General features: G+C 37.1%; 1 protein-coding gene across 4 annotated transcripts in view; it reads left to right on the top strand.

Annotated features, from left to right (window-relative positions):
* The window catches only part of chl1a (cell adhesion molecule L1-like a), a 45264-nt gene extending 23426 nt beyond the window's left edge, over positions 1-21838 (top strand). For all 4 annotated transcript variants that reach the window (XM_060893866.1, XM_060893869.1, XM_060893867.1 and 1 more), the window contains exons 12-26: positions 1778-1889; positions 2081-2247; positions 2526-2691; positions 3012-3136; positions 3583-3684; positions 3817-4014; positions 4169-4239; positions 4563-4785; positions 5542-5657; positions 6035-6239; positions 6829-6951; positions 7348-7527; positions 10361-10492; positions 15597-15669; positions 19745-21838. In XM_060893866.1, the coding sequence (XP_060749849.1) occupies positions 1778-1889; positions 2081-2247; positions 2526-2691; positions 3012-3136; positions 3583-3684; positions 3817-4014; positions 4169-4239; positions 4563-4785; positions 5542-5657; positions 6035-6239; positions 6829-6951; positions 7348-7527; positions 10361-10492; positions 15597-15669; positions 19745-19931 (2180 nt within the window). In that variant the 3' untranslated portion in view covers positions 19932-21838. The remainder of the gene's footprint in view (positions 1-1777; positions 1890-2080; positions 2248-2525; positions 2692-3011; positions 3137-3582; positions 3685-3816; positions 4015-4168; positions 4240-4562; positions 4786-5541; positions 5658-6034; positions 6240-6828; positions 6952-7347; positions 7528-10360; positions 10493-15596; positions 15670-19744) is intronic.
* The last annotated feature ends 4034 nt before the right edge of the window (positions 21839-25872 follow it).

Raw genomic sequence — 25872 nt, 5'->3', positions numbered from 1 at the left:
TCTTGAAAAATGATAGTTTAAATCTAAACAGAGCAGCTTAGTGGTTAGCCATGGTTGGGGTTTTGATTCTTGCCTCTAGCATGTGTGTGTGGAGTTCTCTCTGTGCCTTGGGTTTTTCCTCCAGTTACTCCGGGTTCCTACCTCAGTCAAATCAGTCGTAGGAAGATTGGCATATCTAAATTCTTTGTAGTGTGTGAATGAGTATGTGTCAGAAAACGGGTGCCTTAGACTCAGACTCAAATGCAGGGATGACAGGTAACAAGGGTATTATTAAAGGAAACTAGACTGACCAAACACAGGGAAACATGAGGGAAGAAAAAGTACAAGCAAAACTACAAAATAAACAAGATACAACAAAACCAAAAACAAGAGCATAAAACAGAGAAGAAATCCAGGAAACAGGAGGCATGCAACGACAAGCACACAGCAAAAAAAACAAAAACAGACACAGGACCACGGGAATAAATATGGAATGTAATTGGGAAGACATGAGGAAAAGGTGTGCATAGGTAAGAATGGGTAAAGTATAGTGCAGGGCAAACACGTGATCAAACAACAACAAAAAAACACATGGCACAAGACAAACAAAGCATGCCAGAAAGTCTCCCTTACAGTAAGTAAGTGGGTGTGATTGCGATAGAGTGGCATCCTGTCCACAGTCTACCCTGCCTTGTGCCACAGGTCTCCTGGGATAGGCTCCAGATTCTCTACAACCTAGTAGAATAAGTTTGGTAGAGAATGGATGGATAGAAATTCCTGAACAGTGACTGGACACAAAATGAGTTATTGCTGTAAAGAGCATGTAAGGGATTTTGGAAAGAGAGAGGGTGTGTGGGGAAGATGGCAACCAATGAATTTGTCTCCACTTCAGTGGTGACTATGTAAAATAAGACCAGTAGCTCTTGTGGCAGATTTGAGTTAGCCATGTTAGCTGTATTAGAAAGTACAAATGCTGAAGATCCCTCATTGTGATTGCCATAATTTTTGATAATACAGTGACATTGATATTGATAATACAGTGACAGACAGGTGGAGATACGTCTAACGCTGTCAGTTTATCCAAGAGTAGGCCAGCACTGCTAAAAAGCAAAGCTAAATTCCACAGAATATAGAATACATTCATATCTTTAGTACTGTATACAGTACTTTACAATGAAATCCCATTGGTTAGTTATATTGGTTAGCTAGATTTCATTAGTTATTTATATTTTAGAGCTTTGTTTATGTATTATTACTTTTTTATATTCATGTTACCCTGATGATCTGTGGCTAATTAATCCCAAACACTTCCCTTTATTGATCAAATCTCTTTTTCTACTCAATATCTATCAAGATTTATAAAAGAACCAGTCATGGCATTCACAGTAAAATGTGGAACAGATAAACACTGAGCATCTAAACTATCACAACTTGTTTAAAGGTCCATTCCATAGGCTAATTCTATTCATTTTAACTAAGATGAATGAATTTAATCAGTGATTTTATTGTCTAAATACAACTGAACTAGCTAAAATCTTTTTTTTTCCAAATTCGGTCAGAAGAACAAATAAAGAACACAAATATAAAACAAATCCGACAAATCCTTGTGCTTGCAAGTCTTTGTTAATTGTAATTGACATAAAACATAATTAGTGTCCATGTCTGTGCCTACATGCATGTAAGCATGTGTGTATATGTAATATATTAATATATACTTATTTTGTTTTGTTGCTTATGTTATCTTTAAAATGTTTTTTAACATTTAATAAATTATTCATTTACTCTGATTTCTTCCTAGATCTTCCTCCATTGATCTTGACACAAAATTATCTAAAGTATGGGGCTGTGTGTGGGAAAAGTGTCACCCTGGACTGCAAAGTGTTTAGTTCTCCACCTGCTGATATCCACTGGTCAGTTTTTGAAACTTTTTGGAAATGATTCTTTTGTCTGTTTATATGCTAAAATGACCAGCAAAGCTTTAAGTGTTTAACTGTACACTTCTTTATGATATTTTAATGATAAATATTTTTCTTTGGTACTGACAGTGATAATTGATGTGTACACTCACCAGTCACTACAAACACTATTGTTTATTCTGTAGGAGAAAAGAAGGCCTTGAAGGTCCTGTGGTAGGAAAACGGTTCTTTCTTCTTAAAAATGGTTCCCTGCAGATTCACAAAACTGAGGTAGAAGACACGGGAATATATATTTGTTTTGTTAACAACTCAGAGGGCAACTCCAGCATTAATGCAAAACTTCATATAAAAGGTTAGTGATGTTCTTGAACTAAATTGATTTGACTAAACTGCTTACTTTCTCATTTATGGCGTAGGTTATGGGATCGATGTTACAGATACACATGTATGTATATATATATATATATATATATATATATATATATATATATATATATATATATATATATATATATATAGTTTTATTTAATTTCTTGACAATGTGAATTGTTAAAAAAGCTATAAAAATAAATAGAATTGAATTATGAAATTATAGTAAGTGAAGTATATCCAATTCTTTGTGATTAATAGACCCAACCAAAATCGTGACCCCTCCTCAAGATATAAAAATCAAGAGAGGGACATTGGCAGAGCTTCTGTGCAAGGTGCAGTATGATCAGTCATTCACTGATGAGCTGGAAATTCTCTGGCAGAAAGATGGAAAAGATATAAATTCCAACTACACTGAGGTCTCAAGGTGGGAAGCGTAAACTATAAATTGTTAGATAATTATTGCAAGTCAACACCATTCGTAGTATTTGCTTAATATTTGGCTGAAGTGCTATCCTTGTCTAGAAACTGAAAATGTTTCTTTAAAAAATAACTCTTTAAAAACCTGTCTAAATTAAATAAGATAAGAGAGTAAGATAAAATTACATTCACATACAGTATCTGTAAGCAAAGGATCATGACTGAAATTGCACATCTTTGAAACTTGAAGAACACTGAGCTGATATGAGGACTGCAGACTTACTGTTTTCAGTCATAGTACTGAAGAATATTTTGTGATATCAACAGATTCTACACTGATAAGGGAATATTGCAGATAAACAATGTGAGCCACACAGACAAAGGGATGTACACATGTATTGCTAGAACGTCTCTCGACCAAGATACAGCATCTGCATATGTAACTGTGCTAGGTATGTTATTTATCATTAGTTTTAATGATTAATCATTTCAAAATATAATTATTGACTGTCCATATAAAATGTAGTATTGTATTTTTATGCTGCATCAACAGAAAGTTAAATGATGTAAATGTAAACACACCCCAAGAGTATATAATTATATTTCTGTATATAGTAATCATGAGACCTTTTTAATGGAAGAGAAGGTTCTTTTTGATTTGTTAAAAGCAGGTGCAACAGTAAACATGTTAGTTGTTAGCAATTCTGATGATGTTCTTATTTGTTGTGATTTCTGGTGTTAATAAAACAATAAAAGAAATTATCCAACAAAACAATTCATTGAAGACACTGTGACTTCAAAATTTCTTCTGTCATGCTTTTCAAAGATCACAAAAATCAAACTGTTGTTTAGTTTGATTACAATGATGTAAACTTTTTATATGTATGATGCACTGTAGATGTCCCTGGCCCAACAGTAAAGTTAACATTAACGGATCTGCGGCCTCGTAGTGTGACGCTTCATTGGATGCCTACCGAGGACAATAACAGTCCCATAACAGGTAATGTATATGATGAGAGCTTACACTAAATTCATATATAAAAATAAAGGTTCTGCTACTGCAAGCTGTTTTACAATGTGTGTAAAATATTCTATGTAATTAATGACTACTGATGGTTTTATTATTGAGCAGAGTACATCATTGAATTTGAGGAGAACCACTGGGAGCCAGGAAAGTGGATTCCACTTCTGCGAGTATCTGGCCAAAAGAACTCTGCTCCACTCTCATTATATGGACATATTAACTACCAGTTCAGAGTCAGTGCTGTCAATGCCATTGGCAAAGGTAGTCCCAGCAAACCTTCTGAGAGATATAAAACTCCTTCTGCTGGTAAGAAAATGCCTTCCACTGAGTCTTTATTTTATGAAAGTGAAAGTGACCATGAAAGTGCATGAAGAGTTCTTTAAGCAGATTTGACAATTAAATATGACATATTATTAACAATCAAGACACGGTTTATTAATACAGAATTTTTCCTCAACAGCCCCAGATAGGAATCCGGAAAATATAACGATTATTGGTCGTTCACCTCATCAGATGGACATTACTTGGGAGGTAACAAACTCACATTGCTGTTGATATACTATAGGTATACTACAGATGGCAAAATAAATATAGTGTAAAAAACATCATTAATGAGTTCTGAGAATATTGCTATGAATAAGAATGAATCCATCTATACTATATGATCATTCCTCTTGGAGCAGTGACATTTACTTGGATATTATGTACCATTGTAATCTTTGATAGTAGATATTGCTTTTTGCTTGACCTTGACCCTTTCCTGTGATGTTAATTTAGAAGCTTTATATGAGACCATACTTTTCACCCCACAACTCCACTTTGATAACTGCTGCTTTCACTGTTTTATATTTTAGCCTTTGAAGCCTATTGAACACAATGGACCTGGCCTAGAGTACAAGCTTAGCTACAGAAAGATGGGTGTTGAGGAAAGCTGGACAGAGGAGAAAATCAAGAGGCATTCCTTTATTGTGAAAGATACCCCGACATATATTCCTTATGAGGTTAAGGTCCAGGCCTACAATAATTATGGTTCGGCAATGGAACCCAATGTGGTGACTGGATTTTCTGGAGAGGACTGTGAGTAAAATACTGCTATACTCTTAAATGGTTAATGTTTCCATAATGACCAATGACATTTATCAAGGTAAGACACAAGGCCAGAGAAGTGTAAAATGTTAAAAAAAAAAAAAAAATACTGTTGCAGAGCTAATTGTAGTTCAGTGACTATTTTCTAACCATGAAACGTCTATAGCAGATCCTCTGTTGCTTCTTATCCTATCATATGCATTTTTGCAAAATCTTCAGCTTAGGCAGTAAGTCAGCTCATTGAAAACTGAGTTATAGTTATAGATTTCCTTTCTCTGTTGTAATTAGTGAAGCAATGCTGATGGCTGAAATAAAATGATTAAAGATACATTTACAGAAAAGCATATTACTTTGTCAGCAAGGAATATTAAGTACCTTAACCTTTTTTTTTACTGATTATTTTAATCCTACAATAAGACTGGCTTATGCCTGAGCTTACTGATACCATATGGGGCATTCCATCATCAATATGCTTAGAGTGACCAAGCCAATATAAACACAGAACAGAGTGAAAACTACAGGAAACAAACAAATAAAACTTGTGTTTTTTGTGTTACTGCCTTGTAACTAGCTTAGTTTAGTTTTACTGTGACCCATATAATCAATAGAAGCTAGTTATAGTCTATAAATGTATTTGGAATGAATTTTTGGATGTATTTCTCTCTCAACCATCTGTATGCTTACGTCCACCGCCTTGTTTGTAGTGAACATTTTACCTAGAAGTTATTGCAATCTTGTCCTCACCAGTGCCAGTTGCAGCTCCTGAGAATGTAGAAGTAAAGGTGTTTAACTCCACGCTGCTTCATGTCAGCTGGTCTCCTGTTGAACAGGACCAGCTCAGGGGCCATCTTGAAGGTTACAATGTGAGTGTCCATCTTTTAAATAAGGTCTGGTGAAAATCACCATTTTGCTAAGACCCTAGTAGATATAGAGACAATCATTTTATGTTCTGTCCTGAAATATTGGTATACTACATTCTGCGCTAAAAGTAAGAAAATATCATTTTAAATGTGTAAGGTGTAAAAATCTAACTGAAGTGTAGTAGGCTACTGGAAATTGGTGTAATGTTTCATATAGTAAATCATTATGATTATCAATACTCTGAGGTTGTGTCAAATGATTAAAACATGTTCCAGACCTGTGTTTAAATACACCCCCTTAAACTTTCTCTCCCTTCCTTCCTTTATTTCCTTTTTTATTTTTATTCCATTTTCCCCATTTCTTTGTCTCTCTCTTTCAGGTGCATTTGTGGAGAACAAAAAGCCTGTTGACTTCTACAGAAATTCATGCTGAGAAGCAGTTTCTGATCCTTCCAGGCTATCACGTGGGCACCATTGTGCCTGGGCTGAAACCTTTCTCCCAATATCGCCTCATTGTCAATGTCTTTAACAGGAAGGGCAATGGTCCCAGCAGCGAGCCGATCACCTTCACAACACCGCAGGGAGGCAAGCACTAGTTGCATCACTTACATTTTAACTAGAGCTTCACATAGGGCTGCAAATGGTTTTAACCTTTTTTGCTGTTTTGTTCAAAATGGCATATTTTATATATATATATATATATATATATATATATATATATATATATATATATATATATATATATATATATATATATATATGATACACACATACACAAAAAAAATTAATTTGTGTTCAAAAAGATTTCATAAAAAATATCTATTGTTTTCATAAAATTTGTAAAAATTCATTTAAACAAATGTTTTAATTACTAGATTTGAATTATGTAAAGTGATTGTCATTCACATAGTACTGACATAAACCAATTACATTGTAAAAATCTCACAAGGCAATTATAATTAAAATGGCACATAGTATTACATTAGTGCAGCAATATTTTATATGTAAATATAGAAAATTTTGTTAAATAACATCATTTTAGTTACATGAAATCTACATATACCTTCATTTTAAATTTAGTAATTGTATTGCTATAAAACAAACTAATGAGTAGCTAGTTGGGGTCTCATTCCTCTTATAAAGTAAACTAACTGTAAGGTTTCACTGTGTGCAGTTCCTGAAATGCCTCCTATACTCAGAGCCACAAACCCTCAGGATAACTCCATCACACTGGTGTGGGCTCCACCGCTTGAGGCCAACGGTGTTCTCACAGGATACCAGCTGCAATACCAGATATGTATGGCAATATTATTCTGTTTCTTTTACACCAAACATTTTGATGGGTTGGCAGCAGTTAGTTAGACGGTTAGAGTTAATCAATAACTACATTTTGAACAAATTGCAAATTTCTTATTTTATGCATACATAATTGTCTAGAAAATAGACTTAACAGATCAAGCGTGAAATACTTATTTCATGAAGACTGAAGATGAATTATTTTGTTAAGTTGCATTAAGTTAAGCAGAAAGGACCTATTTATTTGAAATTTTGTCTGATTTTACTGAGAAAGCTCTGGTTAAATAAAAAGACCTACAAAACAAACCTTTTAGAACATTGTTGATGTTGATTTTTTATTTAAATGAAAATATGCACAAACAAACATTAAAAAAAATTGTTTCCTGATTTATTTTAGATAATGGTACAATGGATACTGGTGAAGTATACAGAGTTAACATCAGTGGACCAGAGACAACACAATGGGTTCTACATGATCTGGAGACAGCCAGCTACTACAAGTTCAATCTGAGTGCTTGTACACTTGTGGGCTGTGGACCAGCTATCAGTGAAGAGAGTTTCACTGCTACTTCAGCACGTAAGTTTCCCCTGCATTGTTACACATAATGATTAGACTGAACTGTAGTCTGGGCCAGATGTGTGCATGTCAGGAGGCATGGGCAAAAACACAACTTTTTTTATTTAACTTATTTTTATGATTCCCAAAACTTTTGTAAATCCGCAGTACAGTTTAGTTTACACAAACATTTACACATTATTAAAATATTACACATTACTAAAAGATTGATCAATAAGGCCAATGTTTCCATAAATATTTCTTTCACCATAGTCCGTAAATGGCCGTCTGTTGTTGCACAAATTGTAATAAATAAAAATTTAAAAACATAGCTATGAGAATGCATTACAAATAAAATATTCTAGTAGTCCAAAATCTACAAATGCCCAGGATTGACTAAGACTCTTATATAATGAAGCACAGGTTTTCAGAAGTGATAAACGGCAAGACTGCAGAAATGTGTCAATTCATGAAGGCAATGTTCTTTGCTGTGATATGCTCTAGACCAATCCCTGACCTGCCAGATGTGGTGTTCCAATGAGGGTTTATAGATTGGGTAACATTTAAAGTGAAAGTGACGTGACATACGGCTAAGTATGGTGACCCATACTCAGAATTCGTTCTCTGCATTTAACCCATCCAAAGTGCACACACAGCAGTGAACACACACATCAGTGAACACACACTCAGAGCAGCAGGCAGCCATTTATGCTGTGGTGCCCGGGGAGTAGTTGGGGGGGATTCGGTGCGTTGCGCAAGGGCACCTCAGTTGTGGCCGGCCCAAGACTCGAACCCACAACCTTCGGGTTGATAAATTTTAGCTCCCTCACATCTGAGGCTTATTTTAGATAAAACTATAACTGATTAGGGATTTAAAGTACTTAAAGTAGGTTAACAGTATTTAAGTATATAAGAGAGGATAGTAAGAATAACTAGAATGTACATTTCCTGAAGAAAATGTGAATGGTGCTTGCACGTGGCAAATCTCGGCACTCAGAGGAGAAGCCATGCCTGAGCTCTGCTCAGGAAATTTTAGGAATTTCCCATTCAGGTCTATGGGACTTTTTTGCCCGCTTTTTCGTCCGCTGTGCGAACATCGTTGGTTGGATCGCTTATAAAAGTCATAACACACCTCTCCTCAATGAGCCGGTAGATTTGACACCTCATTCATGGCTCTAGGACAAAAGCTGCGGGACAAGTTAAGCGCCGAAGTTTTGTCCGGAAAAATCATAATCAGTATGCAAGATAACAAGAATGTTGCTTTGCAAGCACCATTAATTAGCGAAATCCCGGCTATGGCTAAAAAGACACTCATATATAACTTATATCAACAATTTTCTCTGTTACTGAAATCTGGATACAAATTTCAGGTACTTTTTATTAATTAGCCAAGAAAGGAATGCTATCTATGGGTTTTGCCTTACTTTGATGACTTATATCAAAGTATTACAGTGACATTCAGAAAGTATTCACACCCTTTAGCATATTGTTGAAAATAGTACATTTTAAAGTAACTTAAAGTTTAATGTTAAATTAACTGGCCATTAATCTATGTAAATTAATACACAATGATAAAATAGAAAGAGCTTTTTAGTTTAACCAATTTAACACAAATAAGAAATTGAAAGATCTGATTTGGCTAAGTATCAAGATCCTTGTCTAAAGCTCTCCAAATGTAGCTCACAAGCACCTGTTTGCTTTGATTGTCTTGTAATGTTGAAACTTGTGTAGTGACAATTCAGTTGATTGGACATGATTTAAAATGGCACAAATCTGTATGTACAGTACAATGAACCACCATTCATATTTCAGGACTTATATACTGTAAGCCCAAGGAACTTGTATGTTAACTCTATTTTGAGATATAGATCTGGTATTACAGTATTTGTAATATTTTAAAAGTTTCCAAGAAGTACACTGGGCTCTATCATGTTAAAATAAGTTCAACATTCAGGTCTTTAAATTTAAGTGGATGGATAGAAGCCACTCTTGAGTAAAAGGCATATGGCAGCCACTTAAAAAACTGTTAAGGTTGATCATTAAGTACTGCATCTGGCACAAACCAGGTACTGTTCATCAACTCCTTAACACCGTGCTTAATGTGAAGCACATTGCTAACAGCGTCATAGTTTCGAGTGCTTCTTAGTGGCAGGAAATTAGGACTGTTCGGTAATGAAGGGCAGCTAAATACTGAGAGATCCACAGAGCACACAACTACCTGAGAGATCCACAGAGCACTTAAATTTTTTATTCTTGATAAATTTCTCAAAACAAAATCACTTAGTCACTGTGGGTTATTGCCTGTCACTTGGCCAATAAGTTAATCCATTTTAAATGACATCTCTTGTGTAATCTTGTTTGCCTGGTCCTGATACATTTCATCTGCTAAGACTCTTTTCACCATCTGGTCATGCCTGATGCATCCTAATACTTCTTCTGCTTGGAGATTCAACACCTGACTGTCTGCAACTGTGAATGGTCCCCTAAAGAATATGCTTTCAAAACCAGTCTTAAGTCATACCCTTTCTGCAGTGGATAATATTTCCTGGGTACTGCATTCTTGTACCAAAGAACTGTTTCTGTTATGATGAAGACTATGATACTCACCATGAACATACTTTCCATGCACTTCAAAGTGTTTGTCAATAGACTATATAACTGTAGATGAATAACGATAATCTCACGATCGAGTGTCGCCCAAAAGAGGATAGATTCCTTCTGATTCTGGTTTCTCTCAAGGTTTCTTCCTCGTGTGTTAGGGAAGATTCCATCATTAGGTTTGTCTACATGAGCTACACTAAAGAAAACATCTGTTAACCTGTGAACTAATGCTGATTAATTTATGTGTTTGCAGGTGCAACAGGTGCATATGGGAGTATTTCTACTAACAGCTGGTTTATTGGAATCATGTGTGCTGTGGCACTGCTCACACTGGTAGCTCTAATTGCCTGCTTTGTGACCAAGAACAAAGGTGGAATGTATGCAGGTATGATGGTGATGGTTCCAGAAGTACTACACTCACCTTTTGCATTACAAGGAGTGTCAGTCGAAATAAGATAAAACAGCTTTGTACTTTTCTACATCCAAGCTGCATGCCTAAGGCTCTTTCTCTCAACTTTCATCTCAAGTGCACACAAACACACACAATACCGTGCACAAAACATTAAATATTTCATCATCTGTTGAGTTTTCTCTGCCAACAAAATGTGACTTTTTCCCCATGAAAATAGTAACTGGCAGTGTTTTACTTTTTATCATATTTACTTATTTCATATTTTAAGAATGTTTAAAAAAACATTTAAAATTCCTTAAAAACACACACTAATAATTCTGAAAAAGTCAGAAATGCAATTGTATATTAGTTAGGTTATTTAATTTATACAGAATGCAAACACATTACACTTCATATGGATGTTTATAAATTAGGATCTTTATGACAATGATTGATGATTAATGTCCTTGAAGATCTGCTGGAAACATTTATAAAGCTTTGTCAAAGGTTTATATGAAAGATGGAACGAAACAAACCTCGGGAAGTATTATGAATAGACTGATCAATCATTTTTATCCTTATCTTGCAAGTTACTGGTTTTCTTTGACTAAAAGCACACAACAAAATTTGGCTGGTGCGATATGGGTAATAGCTTGTGTTTTTGAGATCGACATTTAGCAGTTGCACATATGCTGCAAGAGTGTTCACATAATAAAATCTTGGGTCAGAAAATGTCACCAAACCTCTGTCATACTATTTGGATAGTGAAGGAAATAGTTGGGTATCGACTAGCTAGTACCATGTGAGCTCAAACCAAGACTTGTGTGACATACATTAACCTTCTGGGCAATTATTCTCTGTCTCCAGGGCATGTCCAATTTCTTTGTTGAGTACGGAAGCTAGGATACATCATTCTGGAATGATGAAACCCCTCTCAACTTTGGCTGGTTCCTTTTCATGAGTTATTTAAAGGCTGTCAGCTTTCCCATCACTGGAGCATGGGCATATGGAGATAGTAAAATGTAATTGTGAAAAGAACAAATACCACTTGCTTTAACAGGGGTCAAGCTCTTGACTGGATATACCATCAGGGCTAGAAAAATATGCAAAGTGCCCTCAAACCTAGAATATCTTTCCACTTTTACATGGTCATTTGCAAGTCAGAAGGTCTTGTTTACCTAGATCCTATTTTTTGTGTGCAGAAGAATTACCTTAAAAAGAAGAAAAATTACCTTATTGAGACAGAATGGTTTCGACTACCATGTTTGAGGAATTCACTTTCACCACAAAAAAAAAAACAACAACTTAGCATCAGATTGCATGAGAACTGGAGCTGAACTAAAACTTTTTTGAGTGAAGGCCTCTGTGGTCTGAGAATTCCATCTGAGATCGGCTTTTACCTCCTTTGAGCACAGATGTGAGGGGAGCCCATACAGATCAAGTTCCTGTTAAAGTGGCAACAGAGATCCAAGGAAATGGTTTCTGCAATATTTCTGCTTTCATGTAAAAGTGATTAGCAAGTGAGAGTCCTAGAACCTGCTGGATGCATTTAGGCAGAGAAGCTTCAGGTATCAAGGTGCCATCAATATATACTATTGCTTACTATGCCACAGAACGCATGATTATTGAATGCTTGAAACGTTGAAGGAACACAAGGAAATCAATCTCCCATTAATCACTCACATGTATGAAGACTTAGCTGTATGTGAGGTGGAAGTTTGCAAAGAAATGATAGTTATTTAAAGTATATGAAATAAATGTAGATATTGAGGCCAATCCCAAATTAATCTCCTTCCATGACAAAGGGTAAATTTTTGGTGGTGTATTAACTTCTAATAAATTGATGGCGAGATCAGTCCTACATTTTGATCAAAGATTGGAGTCCTGTTTCATTAAAATTGAATGCATGAATGGACAAAACAGTCATTAAAGGGAATCTGTCAGTTGATGAGCTGATGAGGTCTTCTGCCATAAAGATAGCTGCTGCAATCAAGAGAGCACAGAATGGAGAGAGCCACTGGTTCATTTGATATAATGTGATGAGCACTAGGATCTGCTTTTTGACAATGGAAGAAGGATGAGAGATTACCCTGGTCTAAATGTGCTTTTTGTGAAATGGCATCTCAAGATTATTCCTAAGATATTGAATGCCCTCCACAGTTATCTTGAAGATTTGTGTGGAAATGGTGACTTGGACATCTTGAATTATACTATCCAATTTGTGGCTCATGTCTGCCATGTCATCATGGCAAATTCCTATTTGTAGAAAAAAAATGGAATATTCATCTATCAACGAGGATTCTTTCTCCATCCACATTTCCTTCTGGTAAATGATCAACCGCTTTCGGAGGCCCATTCCAATACATTGTTATTAAGCAAAAAGCTAAACATTGTGATTTTTGCAGAAAGGAGCTAGTTTTTGGTTTAGTTTTAGTTTAGTTTTTATTGTAGCAATTATTAAAGCTAAGCCACCAAGGAAAATGGACATTTGGTAGAGATTTGCAAATTAACATTTAAATGTGAATTTAGTGGCAGGCTTGAGATCATAAGCAAAAACAAAACACTTTTGGGTTTGAAATGGAAGATGTAAAAAGTAAGTCAAAAAAATATAAATCCATAAGAAGAAGATGAAGTAAAAAAACACTTTCACTGGTAAAAGAACTTCTATATTAGATAAATGTTCATATAGATTATGGAATCATAAATTAGAATTGCTATAACTAGAAAATCATTGTGCAAGATGAATGCTAAAAGATGCCCTCTAGTTGTAGGTTAGTTATTAGGTAAAGATTTGATTTATTTTTCTCACTCACTCACTCACTCATTTTCTACCGCTTATCCGAACTACCTCGGGTCAATGGGATCTCAGGCGTCATCGGGCATCAAGGCAGGATACACCCTGGATGGAGTACCAATCCATTGCAGGGCACACACACTCTCATTCACTCACACAATCACACACTACGGACAATTTTCCAGAGATGCCAATCAACCTACCATGCATGTCTTTGAACCGGGGGAGGAAACCGGAGTACCCGGAGGAAACCCCCGAGGCACGGGGAGAACATGCAAACTCCACACACACAAGACGGAGGCAGGAATTGAACCCTCAACCCTGGAGGTGTGAGGCGAACGTGCTAACCACTAAGCCACCGTGCCCCCCTGATTTATTTTTCAATTCGAAAAAGGTTATTAAAAAGTGTTGAGGGGTGTTAAATGTTAGATGCTTCCTATTTGGGTAGGTTGTTCAGTTATGTAATAAAATACGGTAGAACGTGAATGTTTTTTTGTATATAGAGATGTTGTTTTGTTACAACACACAGCGATCTGAGTGTAGAATTTGCAAACTTACTAGCTTTGCACCAAGTTTCCTGTTTATGCCTGTTTTTGGAGCTTAACTGCTGTGTAGTATCCAAAAATCCTACAAAGGGAGAAACCGGAAGAGAAGAGATTGGGGTGGGGGTGCAGTAGGGTATTCAGAGATTGGGGAGATTACCCCTAGTGGAAAATTACCTTTTAGAGAAATTACTCCTCTGATACCGCTCAACCCCTGACTACCTGCACAGGACTGAGTCTATAAAAGAGCATGCAGTTGGCTGCAGATTTGCCTGAGGTAGGACAGTGTCAAAGTCCAAGGAGAGGTGTCTCCATGGACTAGGCACATTCAATCTTATGGGCACAGGTCTAGCAGTCATGTATAAAGTCATATGTCTGGATGTCTTTATCCATGGTGGGCCAACAGAATTGATGCCACAAGAACTCAAAGTTCAAGTAAAGTCAAGTCAATGGTCAAAGTTCTGACCATACCAGCAAATAGTGAGGTAAGTCCCCAGGAGCAAACCTGTGGTCAGTCAGACATTAGGACATACAGCTTACCTAGAAGGGCCACAACCTGGATCTGGCTTGTGTTGGAGTGCCACATCTTCAAGAGGACCACATCTTCAAAACATCAGTCCAGAGGTGGTACTATTTTAGGAGGTGGAATAATAGGCTGGGGCTGGTGTCCTCTGCTGGTTGGGAGTCGGGGTCCTCTGCTGGGCAAAGAAAAAGGACAACCTGGCCTGCTGCAGATTTAGCTGCTTTGCCTACAGGATTCTTTTTAGGCCCTGACTGTTGGGATAGTCCACTATGAACGGGGATTTGGGGTCAGGTATGTGATATCCAGGGGTAAAATTCAGCCTCCAAATTAGGGCTTTGGGTGCCTTCTTTTCCTCATTTGTACATATAAACTTGCCCTGAGTTTTCTTGGACAGAGCAAAAAGTGGGATCTCCAGGGTACTAAAATTCTTAACAAAGCACCATGAAACTGTGACTTCTCTAGCTTGACATATAGGTCATTCAGAAGGAGGAGCTGAATGATCTGACGAACTTGTATCACATGCTCTGTTAGGGAGCTACTGAAGATTAAAATGTCTTGGGATGGGATGTGGTAGCCTAGTGGTTAAGGTGCTGGGCTACCAATCGGCAGGTTGTGAGTTTGATTACTATGTCAACCAAGCTGCTACTGCTGGGCCCCTGAGCAAGGCCCTTAACCCTCAATAGCACAGTTGTATTAAAAAAAATGAGATAAACATGTAAATCGCTCTGGATAAGGGGTCTTCTAAATGCTGTAAATGTCTTGAAGGTAGATAAATGCATAGTGGTTCAGTGTGTCATTGAGGGCCTCATTAATAAAACACTGGAAGACCACAGGGGTGTGAACCAGCTGTGAGGTGGTTGTGGCAGGTTGTGCTACCAGACTGTCCTAGCCCAGATTCCTCAGACTTCAGTAAACAAGGTTGCCAGGGCCATGATTTGCCAGTGCTGTGGCTTGGCCAGCAACTGAGGCTATAAAAAATAGTGTGCAGGTGGCCGCGCACCGGCAACATCACATTACACTTACATAGTCAATGTTCAAGGTAATCAATGTCCTTGGATCATACTAAGAAAAAAATCATCAGAAAACCCATCTGTCACGTTTCATCTCATATTTTAAAACAGTAGCTTTATTTTCAACACTGTTACATATAAATATAATTCAAAGATTAGCATCAGTGTTAAAGGTGACTTTTTTGATGAAAGTAGTTCACTGATTCTTTTTTAATTTTCCACTCTGCAGTGAAAGAAAAGGAAGATATGCGACCACATCTAGAGCCTAGAGGAATGAATGATGAGACTTCTTGTGAATACAGGTAAATTAAACTAATCTGATATGGTTGGAAGCTAATGTGAGGCTTTTTATATAAATCAATGTTCATAATGCCGTGTCTTTCTCTTCTGCAAGCAAATCTTACCTTAAGCTTAACAAATCTTACAAAATCATGGAATTTATTTGGATCCACACAGAAAGCATGGCACGTGAAGCAGTATGTTGTGCAAAACTGTGAACTTGTGTGTGTGTGTGTGTGTGTGTGTGTGTGTGTGTGTGTGTGCATGTTTATGCTGTAGATCTAGGTACAAAGAAAGATTCTATGCCTTTTTGGAAAATATTATATGCGGAATGAAATTAAGAGAATAATAAACATACAGCATACAGCAATATGAATCGCAAGGTCTTTTTTCTTTGTGTTGGGTATTCACAAATTTGTGTGAAGCTACTGAGCTCAGAGATAATTCTAGTTGCTTAAATGCAGCACTTCATCCACTTTACTCTAAGTAACACTCCATCATAGTCATCCCGGTATAACATTAACCTCAGTAAAACCTCTGGGGTATCAATCATCCAGTTACGAAGCATATGTGATTGTGAATCAGTTTCACCTGTTTTGGTGCAAACAAAAGTGATAACAGGTACTGGAGAGGCACCAGCCACAGGTGGTGGCCACAGACAGTTAGTCTCACCATGGTGGAAATCTGTAAATCTGCTTATTAAATCATAGCTCATTGTGCAGACCATCAGGGCAGACACATCTGTGGCAGTGGGTGAGGCAGAGCCCCACCAATGTTAATCTTAATAAAATCCTGATTTACAGCTTCATACATTTTTTAAATTACAAATAATACAAATACAAGGTTCTAATTATCACTTTTAAGTGACTAAAAATGCTATTTTTTACAAACCTGTTTTCTTTTTTTGGTAGCTTTTCTAGATGTTGCACAATCACAATGTTCACTGACCCACTCAGCACCACAGAGTTAATATTTCAATATACTAGCAAATGCTAATCGAGACAAGTGGGGCAGAAATCATACTGGCCCATACTGCCGTCTGTGCTGCAGTCAGCATTTGATCTATAAGCAACTAAAATCATCAGCTAAAGTTGCCAATGACACAAATTAAGATTATCGAGACCAATAATCTGAAATTGAGACCATTCTCTTATGTCCACTCAGGTATATGTTTATAGTTCTTTTGTAATTTAGCAGTTTGATTTAGTTTAAACATATTCAAATCTAACTGGTTCAACTGGCTACAGCAGTCAAGTTAGCTATTAAACTAGTTAGTATTAAATATGTTTTTCTGTGTTTAATACTCCAATAACAATAAATAGAAACATGTTACATACAAAATATGAATTAAACAATTTTGTTAATATTGTTTTTTTGTTTGAAAATGGCTGTGCAACACTACCAGTTTTCATCTCAACAGTTTTACCTCAGCTTTGGAATAATTTGTATTAGCAATTGAATTAGCTTCAGGTGTCAGGTTTCGGGTTTCAGGGTTTGTCTGTATTTGTCTGTGTTTGTCTTATTTAAATCTGTATCTGTATTCAGATTTAAATAAGACACGGGCAAGGTCTATATTGTGTTTTTAATGTGGACCCTACCGCTATGTCCTAGGAAACACCAAGAAAAATAATTTTTCATTCAAAAAATACAATAACAATTAGCATTTTGCAGAGAATAACTGCATAGAACGTAACTAATTATATGTACTTTATTATTAGAGATACTTGTATTTTATTTGAAATATTTTTCATATCCTTTATGTCTAGTGAAATCTGTATATCTCCTGTATATCTGTATATAATTTGGTGGTTTTATATGCTGTGTATAAACAAATATAATTAGCATTTCTTTATAGATTTAGAAAATTGTCATACTTCTTAATAATCTAAATAATCTATTTAACACACACAAACAACACCAACACCCCCACCCCCACCAAGAATAGCTGGAAAATGCATTTTTTACAAAGCTCATGGAAAGTTGACTTTTCAGATATTTGGTTCTCACAGGACAGCAGTGATGATGTCATATTTAGATCTTATAGAATATGATGTATTGCTGTACATTAAACTACTCAGCAGTGTATAAAAAAGTTAAAATCAGTTCAAACTCTACCAGTAATTTGCCACATACATATTATTGCAGCATTAATATTAATCCAAAAGCATCATATGTAATAGTAAAACACTGACAGGGATCCTTTTAATGGACATTGAGTATATAATGTACACTCCTCAAAAAAATAAAGGGAACACTTAAACAACACAGTGTAACTCCAAGTCAGTCACACTTCTGTGAAATCAAACCCATTTAGGAAGCAACACTGATTGACAATCAATTTCACATGCTGTTGTGCAAATGGAATAGACAACAGGTGGAAATTATAGGCAATTAGCAAGACACGCCAATAAAGGACTGGTTCTGCAGGTGGTGACCACAGACCACTTCTCAGTTCCTATGCTTTCTGGCTGAAGTTTTCGTCACTTTTGAATGCTGACGGTGCTTTCACTCTAGTGGTAGCATGAGACAGAGTCTACAACCCACACAAGTGGCTCAGGTAGTGCAGCTCATCCAGGATGGCACATCAATGCGAGCTGTGGTAAGAAGGTTTGCTGCGTCTGTCAGCATAGTGTCCAGAGCATGGAGGCGCTACCAGGAGACAGGCCAGTACATCAGGAGACGTGGAGGAGGCCGTAGGAGGGCACAGCCCTCCATGTGCTCGCCAGAGGTAGCCTGACTGCCATTAGGTACCGAGCTGAGATCCTCAGACCCCTTGTGGGACCATATGCCGGTGCGGTTGGCCCTGGGTTCCTCCTAATGCAAGACAATGCTAGACCTCATGTGGCTGGAGTGTGTCAGCAGTTCCCGCAAGACAAAGGTATTGATGCTATGGACTGACCCGCCCATTCCCCAGACCTGAATCCAATTGATATATACAAATTTGATTTTCATTGATCATTTTTGTGTGATTTTGTTGTCAGCACATTCAACTATGTAAAGAACAAAGTATTTAATGTGACTATTTCATTCATTCAGATCTAGGATGTGTTGCTTGAGTGTTCCCTTTATTTTTTTGAGCAGTGTATATGCGTTTGAGAGTTTAAGTACATTTACATTGACATTTACAGTACTTGGCAGAAGCCCTTATCTAGAGTGATGTACAAAAGTGCTTTGCAGTCTCTATTGATGAATACATTACCACTGGTTCACATTTTGCTGATAATACTATGATACTTTAAGTTAAGTAAGTTTTTGAATGCAGGAATTTTACTTGTAATGGAATATTTTCATATAGTGTTATTATTACTTTTACTTAAGTATCTCAATACTCTGTCCACCACTTTTAGAGCTTTCTGTTTAGGACACCCTACTTTAAATTCAGAGTGTTATGTTTAAATGGTCTCATTGCAGTCTGAGAGTTGTTAAACTAAACTTTCTTGTATTGTATACAATCACAATAAAGACCCTCTTACTTATAAACTAAACATAAAATAATGTATAAATTATAGAAGTAAAACTCCGTCCAGGGTGTATCCTGCCTTGATGCCCGATGACTCCTGAGATGGCTCCCCGTGACCCGAGGTAGTTCGGATAAGCGGTAGAAAATGAATGAATGAATGAATGAATGAATGAATGAATGAATGAATGAATAGAAGTAAAAAAGACCTATTTTGTTTCATTCCATTGGATCCCCGCCGATGCACCTCTCTAGTCCCAGACTTTCTTGCAATGTTTAAAATGGTGTGCCTTCTATGTGTCTTTTTGTGTGTCTGTTTTAAACACATTGTCTGTTCAACCAAGTATTTGAATCTAGCAATCAGTCAGATTACTTGTCCACTTATTTTCTCTGTGTGTTCCTAAATGAGGTAAAGCAGCCAAACAGACTGTTTGTTTACACACTCTGTTTCTCTCATTGGTTAGCAGTCTGTCTCTGAGGACAGACTATAAACTATTGTCCTTTGAAGCATTGCTATTTGAAGTTTACAATTAGAGGAAAAACAGTGACTCCATTCTGACCTCGGCCTTCTCCTTCTTATTAACCTTTTCCATCAGTTTCCCCAGGTAAAGTTAGTCATTTTGTTTTGTTTTTTATTACAGCGACAGTGATGAAAAGCCTCTAAAGAACAGCCGGCCTACACTAGTGGGAGACATCAAAGAAGACAGCAGCAGCATAGACGGCTCCAATGACTACGGGAACGAGGACTGTGAGTTCAGTGAGGACGGATCTTTCATTGGTGAATATGTTGACTACAAACAAAGGTTATCCATGGAGTTGACAGTTTGACATGTTGTTTCTTCTTTTAGACTATTAAATGAGTGGGGCTGTGTGAAATTTAAAGATGCAAATGGATGTATATTAAGGATCTGTGTGTCTCTAAATGGTGATTTTCTGTAAAGTGTAAAAAACACTGGAACATACAAGTGTAATTATCATAACAAACTATGTTTCTTATTTACATAAAAACTAGCTATGCTTCTTTGTTCAACACCTTGGAGGATTAGACGTTATTCTTTCAGAAAACTGTTCTGTTAAATCATTCATCATGTCAAGACACCACACTTTTTGTTAGACATGGTACACATGAGCACATAAATGTCCTTTCAGAAAGTCATAAGGTATTATAGGTATAATTTTTATGTTGGCTTTGTAGAAGCCAACATTCTGTTTTCCTATTTCAGCTTAGACAAAAATTTATAAAATTTAATGCGGCCTAGGGCTTTCGAGCCACATGAACCAAATTCGGATATGTTTTAGATCCTGGTCTGAAGTTTGTTGCTATTACTTTTCTAAGCGATCCGAGTACCGGTACTTCCGGTACTGGGTCTCAAACTGGCCTTTTTTCCCATAGACTCCCATTATAAACTTTGGAGGTTTATAACTCAGCAAGCTTTCAATACTCTGAACAAAGTTTTAAATTGGTGTACCGACTGGCCTTTCAGTTGTGCCGCAGCCCCGCCCCCAAAATATGCAAAATCAAAAAACTTTTTACAACATGGACATGTGACATATCAAAACACTCAGAACAATGAGGGGAACTTCCTCACGTGTATTCTGATGATGTCACATGCTCGTCTCCACTTGCCTCCAAATGTTTTGGCACCCTATCTTTCTGTCCACTTGCCTCCAAAAGTAACACTGACCCTTATGTCCACTCACCTCCAAAAAGCACCAGCCTTTGCGAATACTTGCCTCGTCAAAGCCAACATCAAAGTTTGTCACGACGAACTTTACAAATCTAGTTTTATATTGTTGCAGAAGATTGACATAATTATTTCTGATTGTTTTGAAATGTAAATCTGAAAACGTGGCACTTCTAGTAAGGTACTCATTTAAAATAATCATTTACACTGCCATCTGAAAGTGTTTTAAAAAAAAAGTTATGACCCATACTTTTGTTTTTGCATAGCAGTATTTTCTTATTTACATAAATTATGCATGCAGATACACAGTGGTGCAGTTTACCAATCATTACTTAAAGAGCATAACGAACATACTTAACATACATACATTCACTTTTTTTTTTACACGATTAATGAACATACTTAAAGCGTACAGAATTTCTAGAGATTTGTCATTCCAGAAAAATCCATTCCTTTCCAATACATGAGATTTTCATTAAAAACAGTCATTAAAACATTTAAAACCTGCTTGGCACTTATCTTGTATCGCAGTTTATGCCTACCTCTATTTCATTTCTTAAAAGATCTTTCAGAGGTTTAATGTACATAATGTAGTTTTCTTTTCTTTTCAGTGAATATATATTTTTGTATGTTTGCACATTCTTTTTTTTTTTTTACTTTATTTGTACAGTAAATACTGTCGTCCATACTGAAGTCTCAGAATGTTGTTCAGAATATTAGACAGTGTATACATGCATAGACAAAGGGAAGCTTAGATGCTGCATTATTATTATTTTTGCATTATTTGCATTATTGTTTGCAACCAGCTTCATACAGTGATCTCCTGCCATATTAGCAGGGCAAGAATCACTAGTCAGCCTGTGCAAGTTTTTTGAGAAATGTGGGTCTAACCTTGATCGTGTATTTTGCTTTATGTATATGTATTGTCATACAATTTGCTCCTTTTTTTTTTACAGATATAACATTGATATAACAGTGATGTAAATATACAGTTGGACAGCCTGCCTAAACTAGACTAGACTAAAAAGACCCTAATAAAATATAAACACACATGGTCTCTGACATCTCTATCGTGCAAAGTAATTCCTTGTTCACGTTTTTTGAGGTGCTACTTATTCTTCCATCTAAAGGGTGAACAGTGTGCCAACCAAAATCTATTTGGAAGCTCTGAATTCAACTGAATAGGGAATGTGGTAAGTAGCCCCTAACTTGCACAAAACAGCACTTACGTTTTGTATGTATATCTATGACACAATGCATGTTACATTTAGAATAATTACTGTCTCTCCGAATAACTCTCACTGCCTCTGCTGTCTTTTATTACATGATTGGGTCTTCATCACATAATGTGCAATCTAACAGTAATAACCATAACCTATGTATATTTACTTATTATGTAAAGAATAACACGACAGGCCGTGCGGTTATACATCATATCTCTCCCTCTCTCTCTCTCTCTCTCTCTCTCTCACACACTCACACACACACACACACACACACACACACAAAAGGCTTGTCATTTTACTGAGAAAATTAAAATCGTCCACCATACAAGTACATGTATATGAGCTGTTACTATAGAAACAATGATGTATTAGAATGAGCACATTAATAGATTCATTCATGTTATTCATGTTACAACTATACTATATGTGTTGTTATTCTACCACGGCTTAGCTGTGGTAGAGTTAAGCAATATCACATGGTTAAGAATGGCTGCAGATAATCAGCAGTGCCAATATATAGTGCCAGACTGCACCAGAGTGAGTACAATATTACTTTTATACAAAAGTTAATATACACTAACAGACACAATGAAGCCAAATGTTTTATTTCCTTTTATAAAAAGTAAATATTGGCTAAAAAAAACTGATAGTCTGTCAGCTAGCTGGCTGGTTTGCTGCTGGTTGGACAGATATTGATTTCTCATTCATTTTAAAGGTGCAGGCCAGTGAAATTGGCTTCCCTTCTTCCATTTCATCTACAACTCATGAGCTTTCATATTTTAAGTCAAAAGTTATGTGAATAAAAACCTATTTTTGACACATCTGCTGATGATTTTTCTAAGTCTACAATTGTCAAGGTTTTCAGAAAAATGATTTTATTATTTAAATGTTATGTGGTGAGCATGGACATGGAGAAATATAAGCAGTGAAACTTCCCAGCACAGTTGTACTGTACTAAATATAAGCACACTTTAAACATCGCTCTTCAAATCAGATTAGTGACTTTTGTCTAATTACTAACAGTTCTGGTCCACTCACTTGATCGGGCAGGCAATGTTCCAAAAATGTAGATATGTAGTGTAACACTGGCAGATTTCACTGTTTCAATGTCTGTGATCACCATATAAAATTCTAGTTCTAGCAATATGTTGAAACCATTACTACAGTCTGTGTGGCAGCACACAATGTTCTATATAACTGTGGCTTTTTTTTTACTAATGGAGCAAATTGAACAAAATCTTTGGCCATAATCTTTCTGAAAATTCCTGCCTTATATCTATGGCCAAATCACAGCTGTGCACTCGTTCTTGTGAGATATTGTTTAATTATTAATCAGGACTCCAACTCTTTATAATACACAGAACTATTCATGTCATTTATGAAAGTGCTGTTGGACTGTGTGGATTATGTATTAAACAAATATACACAATTGTCATCCATAACACATTACTTAGCCAAATTATATTGCTTCTGCCATCCATCATGTGACATTGCACCCCCACTCATGCCTTTCCACTCAAATACTGGTCAATCGCAGTGATAATCCGAGTCATAGCAGTATAAACCTTTATCCATTCTAAAATTGCTTTGTCTGCAGAGCAATAACAATAAACAATGTTACGAACCCCCACTTTCAATAATGCTCGTAGAGGAGGGGGCAAGTAACATAAAAGGACACGCGAGTCAAAAAGGACAGTTTTGTCGGTTTATTATTTAGCTGCACTCACGCATCACGGGCAACTAGGAATTATCACATAAAACACACCCCAAACACATACACAAAAGCAAAAGGAGAATACAAATGAACCCAGAAAAGGACACACAGCGTATCAGCAATGGCTGGGCAACAAGACGCACACACGAAGCTCAGTTCAACACCACCGGTCGTCAGCACAAATCTGACGGCCAAAAAAGAGCTTCCCCTCAAGTGTGTACCGCTCTCACAGAGAGCTAAAGACTGGTAGTCGGAGGGGCCTGGCGACAGGAGTTCTTCCCCTCAAGTACGACGTCGGCCCCCCTTTTATCCCCACCCGGCGCGTCAATCAGAAATGGGCCGCAGGTGTGCAGGGGCGGAACTTACCCTAAAAAAAAAAAAAGAAAAGGAAGACCCAGTCAATAGAACGGAAACACACATCAATAATCATAAATCAAGGCTTAGAAACAGTTCTCTTTTTTTTTTTTTTATTCCGTTTGGAGAAAAAAAATAAATAAATACAGGAGGTGAGTTAACCCCATGACAAAGCGTCCGCGACCACATTTTCAGATCCCTTCTTATGACGGATCTCTAGAGTATACGGCTGCACCATTAAAGCCCATCTCATCAAACGTTGGTTGTGATTGTACATTTTGCTGAGAAAGACTAACGGATTGTGGTCCGTATAAACTATTACAGGATGCATACTGGCTCCCACATAAACATTAAAATGTTGTAAGGCCAATAAGAGTGCTAAGGTCTCCTTCTCAATGGTTGAGTAGTTACGCTGATGACAATTGAACTTAGAAGAAAAATAGGATACGGGATGAGCTATTCCATCAGCACCCTCTTGCAGGAGAACAGCTCCTGCTCCGACATCACTGGCATCCACCTCCAGCTGGAACGCCCGATATACATCCGGAGCAGAGAGGACTGGAGCACTGCAAAGAAGAGACTTTGCAGACAAAAATGCCTGTTGACAGTCATTAGTCCAACAGAAATCAACCTTAGGACTACACAATTGAGTTAAAGGAGCAACAACACTCGAAAAGTTCTTGCAAAAACACCGGTAGTATCCAACCATTCCAAGAAATCTACGCAGCTCTCGCCTCGTAGTGGGTGCCGGATACTCAAGAACCGCTGCCACTTTCACATCTAATGGCCAAACCTGCCCGTTTCCGACCTGTTTTCCCAAGTATGTGACCGAAGCTTTAGCAAATTCGCACTTTTTTTAAATTTAATGTAAGAGATGCAGTAGATAAACGATGATACATCGTGCAAAATTGACAAGTGTTCAGCCCAGGTAGATGAATAGATGACTACGTCATCCAGATAGACGTTACAATTCGAACATGGACATCAAACATTGACATCAAACGCTGAACATGGACATCAAACGCTGAAACGTCGCCGGTGCATTTCGCAGGCCAAACGCCATCCGTGTATACTGGAGAAAAGAATCTGGGGTGACAAACGCAGAGAACTCGGAGGCACGCTCAGTTAAAGGCACCTGCCAATAACCTTTTAGTAGATCTAATTTTGTAATATATTTTGCCACACCAAGATTATCGATACCATCGGCAACGGAAAAGCATCAGGCACAGTGACGGAATTAACCTTTCTAAAATCTGTGCAAAAACGAAAGGTTCCATCAGGTTTTGGCACCAAGATACATGGTGAGCTCCAACTGCTGGTACTTGGAACCGCAAATCCATTTTGCAGAAGATACGTCACCTCATGTTTCATTTCTTCCCGTTTTCTTACCGGACAACGATATGCATGTTGCTTAATGGGTAATGCACCACCGACATTTATATCATGCGCAATGACATTAGTACCCAGAGGGACATCATTAAATAAGTTTGGAAATCTATCCAACAATTTCTTAATGTCCTGCTGGTGTTCACTGGGCAAATTAGACAGTTGAGTGGGAAGAGGTAACAATACTTTCGAAGTTTTCAAAGGCCCACGAACATTATGTCCAAACACTAATTCAGAAGGGCTGAATCCCAACGAATCTTGATTTCAATGTCTGATGCCAACGTTCAAGAGCCCCCTGAGATTCAGGATGGTAGGCACTCGACACCACATGAGACACTCCTAGAGTTTTTAAAACATTACGGAAAACACAAGATAAAAAAATTGGACCCCTGATCTGTTTGGAC

This window comes from Tachysurus vachellii, chromosome 19 (genome assembly GCF_030014155.1).
Source record: "Tachysurus vachellii isolate PV-2020 chromosome 19, HZAU_Pvac_v1, whole genome shotgun sequence".
Lineage (NCBI taxonomy): Eukaryota > Metazoa > Chordata > Actinopteri > Siluriformes > Bagridae > Tachysurus > Tachysurus vachellii.
Note: the sequence above shows the minus strand (reverse complement) of the source record. Positions and strands in the feature narration are given on the sequence as shown.